This window comes from Chaetura pelagica, unplaced genomic scaffold (assembly GCF_000747805.2).
Source record: "Chaetura pelagica isolate M959 unplaced genomic scaffold, ChaPel_1.0 scaffold743, whole genome shotgun sequence".
Lineage (NCBI taxonomy): Eukaryota > Metazoa > Chordata > Aves > Apodiformes > Apodidae > Chaetura > Chaetura pelagica.
Window position 1 is genome coordinate 266308 of NW_009952703.1, and position 9365 is coordinate 275672.

At 43.0% G+C, this 9365-nt stretch overlaps 1 protein-coding gene across 1 annotated transcript in view; it reads right to left on the minus strand.

Annotated features, from left to right (window-relative positions):
* Positions 1 to 7494, minus strand: part of CERS5 (ceramide synthase 5) — a 15259-nt gene extending 7765 nt beyond the window's left edge. The window contains exons 1-4 of the mRNA XM_009994085.1: positions 7471 to 7494; positions 3792 to 3956; positions 1641 to 1771; positions 606 to 663 (exon numbers count right to left, since the gene is read on the minus strand). Coding sequence (XP_009992387.1) covers positions 606 to 663; positions 1641 to 1771; positions 3792 to 3956; positions 7471 to 7494 — 378 coding nt within the window. The remainder of the gene's footprint in view (positions 1 to 605; positions 664 to 1640; positions 1772 to 3791; positions 3957 to 7470) is intronic.
* Positions 7495 to 9365: the final 1871 nt, after the last annotated feature.

Consider the following 9365-nt stretch of genomic DNA (forward strand, 5'->3'; position numbering starts at 1 on the left):
GGGAAAGAGAAGTTGTTATTCCCTGGGTTTCTTCTTCCCTGTCACCTAAGGCAGCTGATCCCTACAGTGCTGTCACCCTGGGATTGTATCTTGATTCAAGCTAAATGTATTATAAAACATCCTAGTGATTTAAAATATTCTTTCTGCAGTCAAAGGCAAGTGACGCTGCAATGGAAGTTCAAAGAATAATCAGGCAGCCCTAATACTGCTAAAGACCCCAAGAGATGAACCTGCAATAAAAACAAAACACTTCACAAACCAAAAACTCAGTGCTGTCCCCAAAGTTTCTAACATTTCCATAATGACAGATCTGTAGAACTTTCCTATAGTGTAAAGAATCATGGAATGATTTGGGTTGGAAGGGACCTTAAAAGATCATCTAGTCCCCCCTGCATGGGCAGGGAAGAAGGTCCTTAAACAGAAACCCAAGGATCTCAAACAAGGGAACATAAAGGTGATTATCACCACTAAACCCTCTTGGTTTAAGTTGGGTGCAAGCCCTGAAGGGGTGACACAGGAGCCAAAGCCCCCCTGTTTCTGCAGAACAACCAGAACCCAGCTGCATGCCCCACAGAACCAGGGGTGGGGGTGACAGACCAACTCACCGTCCAGAGAAACCTGATTCCATAAAAAAATATACTTAAATAAAATGTAAATCTCCACCTGGAAGAAAAGAAACAAACAAAACAAATTACACTTACGAAAGAGCTTTTGGTCAACATTTGTAACAAAAACTGGAACAGGTGTGAAAAAAACACCCAATTTTGACACCTGAAAAGCTTCCACCCCCCAAAACATAATCTCTTCATTTGTAAACATTTAATGTAAGAATAAACCTAGTGAAAAGCTTTCCCAGCACACACAAGTTTGCATCAAGAGACAAGTTTGAAATAAAGCTCAGAGGGAACATGCATCATTTGTATGATTTAATGTAGAACAAGATATTCTGTTATCCAGAAGGTGTCCTAATATATGAATATGTCCCTCTTACCTTGTGGCTTTAAGTAGACAAAACCATACTGGGGGGAAGAATTAATATGAAGAAAGTTACTAGAAAGGAAAGAAACCAGCACAGAAGAAATAACAAGTCAGGAAAAAAAATGCAGATGCTACTAAACTACCAGAGGTAACTGCAGGTAACTCAGAAAGAAACAAAGAACAAGAGAGTGAACTGAAATGAAAAGAACAGGAACCCAAGAGGTGTCTGTTCAAGGGTTTATCCATCACTGTGTAAGCCAGGAGGTTGTTCTGTCTGGAAACAAATGCTGGTCTCTGACACAAGTGTGGAGACACCAGCCTGGCCCTCAGTGCAATGACACTGTGCACACACATCTGGACACACATGCACACTGAGGTGCCACCTTTACAGCAAGGGCCTGGCCCACCAGCTGCTCAGAGTGGACAGGAATGACTCCTGCACATCTTCTGGCCACTCATGCACATATACAAAATATTTTACATCACTGAATTCTAAAAAACCCTCCTCACTTCTTTCATTTGCTTAGAAGAGAATCTACCTTCCCCCAGCCAGCCCAAGTCACCCATTTAAATCAGCAGCTGACCACAGGTTCAGTTAGAGAAGACAACACACAGTTGGAGCTGTAAGATGAAGCCACATCTTGGCCTCTGCACAGACATACATGCTCTCACAAAATTTTGTGAGGGTGGTGGGTTTGTCCTGGTTCCTCCGGTGACGAAACCAGCGCTGGATCTTTCGCACATCCCAGTCTAGCTGCTTTGACAAGCCTTCTAACCTCTTTCCATCTGGAGACTGAAGGAAAATGAAACAAGTGTCATTTCTCTTACTTCTCAACCTACTTGCAGTCTGAGATCCCCTCTGTACCATGACAGAAAGGATGCACAGGTAACAAACCCCACAGACTAGGAACGCACTTGGTACAGAAGCAGGAACCCATGGCCACAAATGTTCATTCATGTTTAACCTTCATAAGCCACTAATTACTTAATTATCCAGAATGCTTTTGGTTTAACATTTCTGCATCCATCCCATCATTTGGCAGAACACTGTAACAAAGAATGCAATTGTTCTGTGTCTTAATTTGGGAGGAGGAGCAGCTTTTCAAATGCCCTGTCCTACCTGTTAAAACCTGCACAACAATTCAAACAGTCCAGGAAAACCAGAGTTGAACACATTGAAGGGAAACTTCAAAGCAAGAGCTGGTTTAACACTCCAGGTATTTCTGTATTCCAAAAGAGCACCACAGAGGTGCTGTCATTTCCATTAGCAAAGTTTATTAACAAGATTAAATTTGAAAACTGAAATAATTGTATGATGAATAATCTATCACTGTTCTCTGACTGGAAACTCAACTGGCAGTTTCATTTGTCTGAAGAATGACATAAATGGATTTATAAGAGACAAAGTGAACAAAACCTGATAACTACCTCTAAAATGGCCCAGTGGTGAGATAAGCCATGTTAGTTTCAGACCAGTATCCTTTTAACAAGCTCTGCCAGGGAGCTCTTACAACTGAAAGATGATAAACACATTTTACTACTGGAGTTACAGAAAAACCAAAAGAACTTTGCAGAATTCTGATTTAATAGAGTCTCCAGACAGTGCAGCTGAAAAGCAAGATTATCTGTCATTTGATTTTCACTACTTAGCCTGTGTCTGTAATCCCACCACAACCAAATCTCCCTGCACTTAACCAGGCTTTAATGGTCTGGGCTGCCAGACACTTGGAAGTGAACCTGCCTCTAGGAATTCAAAGAGCTCTGACTTCAGAGCAATGCCCCAGTGCCACCCCACATCCACTTCTCCGAGTGCAACAGCAGCCACGAGCACCTTGGTACACCTGAACACAGCTCTGCTTTCATAAGCTGAATACATTTTGCACAGCCTGTGTCCTCCTGGGCTTCCTAACCACTCACTTCAAGGGCATCCCTGGCATAAAATCATCCCCACAAACAGCATCAAATCTCACAGACTTTTCAGTTCACACGTCATTCCAAACATCTCTAAACTTTAATGTTCCCATGAGGCCACTTTTAGTAAAGCTTTTATAGAATTTCCCTTCCATTTACTGAGCACTTTATCTGCTCCACTCAAAATGAAGCTCACAAAACCAGAACATAAAACTTTCCATTTCATTATCTTTAATGAAAATCTATCACACTGTCTGCATGGATCTCACTGTCAACACCCAGAGCACAGACAGTGTGGAACTCTGTCAGGCTGGAGTGAAGGAGAACGGAAAGAAAGGCCATGAAACAATCAAGAGGAACACCTTCTGCCAGCATTAAATGTCCTACTCTTTATCAGGGCACAGTTCCATTGACTGAACACCTTCCTCAAATATCTGACTTCCACTGTGACAGCTGTTGTCCAATTCCACAGCAGATGGCAAAAAGCAGAGGGAGGCATTCACACAAATGGCCAATAAAACCAGGAAAGGAACAGATCGCAAGGAAAAGAGCAGCACTTTTCCAACAGAAAGGGAAAGATTCCGGGAAACTTATTGAACCAAGAATCACCACCTCTTGCAGGAGCTGGACAACAGCAGGGAACTAAAGGATGAAGCCTCAAAACCTTTTTTTATTCAAAAAAAGGTTCTTCTGTGCACAAAAGCTTAGCTCAGCCATAAAGGGAATTTAGTCTGCTACAAGAAGGACGTGCCAGAGGCAAAGTAAAATAAGAGGTTTGCTCATTGTGCCTGCACAGGATGAAATGCATTTCTCTTGAACTAGGGCAAGTGGAAGCAAAGAACTCCCCCCTCTCCCCTTACTTCTAGGCCTCCTTATCCAGCAGAATTTGAATCATGACTCACCTTAGTGATGGATGTAAACACCTTCTCTAAAATTGCATTGGGCTGGGCTCTGTGAGGTCCACTGTCCTGAATGCCAAGGTTTATGGCACATGGCTTGGCAATAAACCTGAAAGAGTTCCAAAGAAAGAGCTGGATTAAAATCAGGGATCTGTTTCCCTCCTCTGCCTGAATCACAAGGACCTGACTTGTCACCAACTGCACAACCTGTCCAAAAAGCTGTTGAAGATCTTCACTTTTCACAGGTGAAGTAACACCTTTTAATTAATCCAAAGGGCAACTGCAGACAGCCCATACAGTGCAGACATCTGAAGTATAAAAACACCAAACCTTGAAGTCTTTGGTTTGTAAGGATCTGAATTTACTCAGAAATGATAAAACAATAGCAGATCACTGATAGGAGCCCTCTGCAAACATAAATGCTAGATCCCTTGCAGCCCTATAACCAAAATGCCTTCTTTTCAGAATGGGCCTTGGTGTCACAAAGCTCAGAACACAGAGAAGCTCAAGTGACAGTTCCTAAAAGACACACAGGTTTTTATTGTTTAGTTCTTGTTGCTTTTTTGTCTTTGAGAAAAATATAGTGGCTTGCTTCCTTCAGGAGAGTGAGGAAGATGCAAGAAGTTACTCGGTCTGGAAGAACCAAGATCTCAGTGTCTCCCTTAGCCCTGGATGCACTACATATTCCAAATGCTGATCTAACACTTTGTGAATTTTATAGCACAGACACTCTGAAAACCAGCCTCCTTTGGCAACTAAATTGAATTAATCACGTTCAAAAATTATTAGGTTTTGCTGAACCTTTGTGTGAAAACAGGCACAGGATTCCAAGGAAAACACACATGTTCCCTGAACCTGAAACTGTTTTGTCTCCTGTTGAGAGAGGGGTTTCAAGAAGCAACTTTTACAGTTTTAATCAATTATTCTGAGAGAAAGAGCATGAAGAACTTGTTTCTCAAAACAGATTTTGAAAAGGACCCAATGTTTGCATCACTGAATCCACTTTTCTCCAAAACAGATTGTTTCAGAGATAACTGAAAGGAAGACAAGTTCCACAGATGTATTCCATCCAGCAGAAAATGCTTCTTCCAAACACTGCATTTGTTATCATTTTTCCTTGTGTTTAAAAGGAGAGACGAAAATTCAGGAGAATCCTGACTCCAAGTGTTCCAGCAGCACTCATTCCTGGGAGCACATTGTTAGTGCTTCAGTAACAAACAGCTCTGAGAGCAGACACAGGTTGTGGGGTTTTCCCCTTGAGAAATTACAGATCAGCTCATGACTAATCCTAAAGGAACTCCCCTGCTCTCAGAATACACAGGAGACACCAGTGGCCCCAGGTTCTACTGTCCTGACCCATCTCTTCATATGTCCTGCTCAACAGTCAGAGCTTTAACAGAAAAAAAAAAAAGTAATAAAAGGAAAAGGTGATTTCCTTTTAGCTTGGCTCAAAAGGCTCTCTGTTTCCTCTATCATCTAGAGCACCAGCCAGAAATCATGTGAGTTACGAAGCATTTGGCCAGACTTCCACACAAGTGCACATCTTTATATTCTTCTTTCCTACAGGATATACCACAATAATAGCAGAGAAGTCCATGTGAACTTACAGGATGCCAAATATTTTTATTTCATTTTCTGGGACATGGTGCTTACAGCTCTGTTAAAAAAAACCAAAAACAAAAACCAACAAAACCTGACCTGAACATACTCAGTTTGGGTCAATTTCCTCAGGTAAGAGAAGGAAGCTGAAAAAATAAAAAAATCTGAAAATTCAATTAATTTCTTATTCAGGGGAGTCTTCTTTTGTTGGAGGAACAAGTAAAAAGAGAAAGAATGGTTAAGAAATTTTAGTGATCCATACAAAGGTTTGTCATTATTCTAGAATTCAAAAGTTGAAGCATCAAGGAAAGCAGAAGCAGCATCTCCTCAGGGGAAAAAAAAGGCAGAAATAATTCACTTTGAAACTTAAAGATTGAATCCTCCCCCGCCCCTTAAAAAAAACAACACAAACCAAACAAAACCCACAATAAACTCTAAGCTTTGCATGAAACCATTCCTGAGATCTGAAAGGTCTTTTTCAACCCAAACTGTTATAGCATTCTATGACTTCCTGCACTAGCAGGCTCAGGGAAAAAAAACAGATGTGTCCAGAAAAAATCAATAATCAAGAGTAAGGAACAGGCCACAGGTACAGGACTCAAGTTAATCAAGCATGTGGATCATCAAAGAACAAACCAAAAGAAGCCCAAAATATCTCTGGGTGCACAGCAGCAGACAGATACCAACAGAAACACACGAGTCACAACAGAGAGAAGGGAGGTAGTCCCAGAAACAGGAAGGAAAAAGGCTGGCAGCAAAGGATGTCATGACTTTTAAGGAAGTCTAATGTAGCTTCTCTGACTCTGCCAGTGATGTCTTGGTGCAAAGGGACTGTAAGGGACAACTGTCCTTCCTGGGTGCCCATGCTTGGGCTGGCACCAGCTCATGAGCCCTCTGAGCAGCCACAGTCCAGCTCTTCAACCAGCCCTGGTGCAGGTGGAGCATGAAGGGAACGACCAACCCTCTTGTTGGTCAGAAAAGCATCAAGGTGAGATGCTGTTCCCTTCAGGAGTTCATTAAGGAAAACTCACACTTCACACCTCGGTGGCATTTTATAGTTTGGCCACAGAACAGGTTTTCAGATGTGCAAGATTTGCATTGTATCCCACAGAGAAAAATCTCTCCCCAGCAACAGCAGTTAAGCACCAAAAAACTGCCCAGAAAGTACAATTTCCATTCTTGGAGATACTCAAAACTGAACAGCACAAGACCATGAGCAGCCTGACTTGACTGAGATGTTGGCCTTGCTCTGAGGAGAGGATTGGACAAGGTGATCTCCAGAGGTGCCTTTTAATCTAAATTATTTTATGATACCACTGAAATCTTAACCACAGCAACCATTCCCAAGGCCAAGTGACTGCCACACCTTCCCAGCGAGGAATTATCATCACTTAAACACTTATATTACACTTTTATGAGCTCATTGGCTTCAGTCATACCTACCAAGCTACCTTTTTCACACTAGTTGTTAAGATAGACTGATTTTGAAAACAATTTCCAAGTACACAGACTCGTACGTTACAACAACCACATCCCAGGTACTTCACAAACCCAAAGGTAGAATCTTTCCTTATGGAACATTCAGGTTTGTCTGGAGACTCCCTCTTACAGCTCTGAAAAGGAAGAACCACCTGCCAAACAGATTTATAAAGTATGCACTCAAAGTAAGAGTGTGTGTCTGCATATTCTCTTCTCTGTGTCACTGTGTTAAGATTAAATCACCTCATTCCACAACTTTCCCTAATTTTCCAGGCAGACCTGGTGAAGTAACATCTAAAATAACTTTTTTCCCTCCCACTTTGAGCACAAGCTGCAGATCCCTCAGACCAGCAGAGTAACAAGCATATCTGTTACTGAAGGGCATTCCAGAGTAATTATAAACACATCATATGAATAACAGGCCTCGAGCTGTCACAGATACCTGGGACTTATTTTTTTTGTTGTGCCTGCAGGAGGACAAGATGTGTAAGGAGAAATAAAAAGTATAGTCCAGGAAAAAAACAAAACCACAAACTTGTGGGCAGAAGTTCCTTATCTTGCCTGCACAAAAATCCCACCCCTCTGCAACTCAGCAGGACTTTACCTTCCTCCACCAGTCTTGCCTCATCTCTAGAGTCACATACTTCCCACACTCAGCCTAATGATTATTTTACCAACATGATGCAAAAGTTAATTTATAGGAGCATTCACTAATGGAAACATGTGTCAGCACGAGTGTGTCAGTGTGACAGAAGCACCTCCTTACACTGAACATCTACAGCCAATGAAGAAAAACAAGAAACGAGGCAAAGCTCAAACAAAAGAGCTGCACAAGTATATCATTCAAGTTCTGAGTCATTAAGGTCAACTGCCAAACGTGTGTCAAGGAAGACGTTTGACACAACCATCCCCAAAGCCTGAATCACTGTATAGGCACAACAGGATTTTATGAAGACAAATCTGAACTTTTATGACACGTTCAGAGTGGCAGGAAGAAAGAGAAAAGCATTTCTTAAGTGTCTTGTAAAATAAACGTCCTGGAAGCTGCTCTGGCTGTTGCTCTCACTACCTGCTCACTCCAGGATGCAGCCCCTGAGACAGCATCACACAAACACAGCTGAAAAAAAGGAACCAAACTCTCAGGAGCCAGGCCATGGCCTCTAGGTTTTATTGTGTGGGCCGACAACTTAATTTGCAATTTGACTCCTCCCTAAACGAACTCTGCAAAAGGAATCTCACAAACCAGGTAGATATTATCAGGACAAAGTAACTGCTGCCAGTAGGCCTGTGGTAGGATGCACTGTCTCTCTCTTAACATCTCATAGTTCAGAGAACTTTCTCCACTTCTTCCCCAGACTGAGACACCTGGACTAAACAGGGCTTGGGAACTGAGGAGACCTTTCTACAATCATCTCCCTTCCAGGGGTATCATCCCGTCTCACAACTCCCGTTCCTTGTCTGCTGGCAGGAGTGAACATTTGATCCAGAGAAGCAGCAGCACGCTGAGCTGAGCTGAGGTTCTGGCACTGCCACGTGTGTTCCTGGGTCCTCTGCACTGGTTTGAGCTGCAAGGAGTTTTCTGAAGCTTTTTTTCCTTTTCAATTTTGGAGGACAGAAAGATAAAGTGGAGGAAATAAAAAAAGGATCCTCTCCAGCTTCTCTCCTGCTTCAGTTTGCCTGTCTCTTTACTTTGTTCCAGCTCTCTTCCTGTTTAGTTTCTGAAAACTCGGGGAAATTCACACTTCACAGAAAACCCCACAAACCAAAACCAACTCACTTCAGTCCTACAGCCCTTCCCACGCCTAGAAATACTCCAGCCCCTTTCACTGCAGAAATTCAGGATTAAATCAACTATTGAAGCAGGAATACAAAGGTGTCTTGATCTGCCTCACCTAAGTGATATCCTAAATAAGCGGCTTCACTAATTAGTGCCTTTGTCACCCACGCAGTCTGCCCTGTGTGTGGCTGTAAGAGACACACACCGTGGAGAGGATAAACCTTTGCCCCTAGGGATGAGTTAAACATCCCGTGTTTATGGATACTCAAGCAAATGAGAAACAACTGCACGACACCTGTTTGTGGGCAGACAGGATGATCTGCACGCACTTGCAATCACGCCCGAGAAGCAGAGGAGCCACAAACTGTTTAATAATACACCAGGCCATGTGAAACAAGCCCTATTTCCTCACCCAAGAACCCGCAAGGAAAAGCACAATGAAGGCAGGGACCAGCAACGCTGAACAAAGCCGACTGCAGAGCAGTTGTGTCCGACTCGCCCAGCCGAGGTTTTCTGGACGGGAGGAGAAACAACAAAAGTGAATTCCCTGCGGAGTTTTCCCGGCACGAGGCACCAAACCCGAGGGGGAAACGAGCCCTGCCAGCTCGTGCACGTCGCCACAGACACCGCGGCCCCCAGGACAGGTTTCCCCGGGTTACACAATATTCCCTTTCCACATTAAAAGAGAAGCCTCCAAGGAAGGCCTCGGCGGGGCCCGGGCC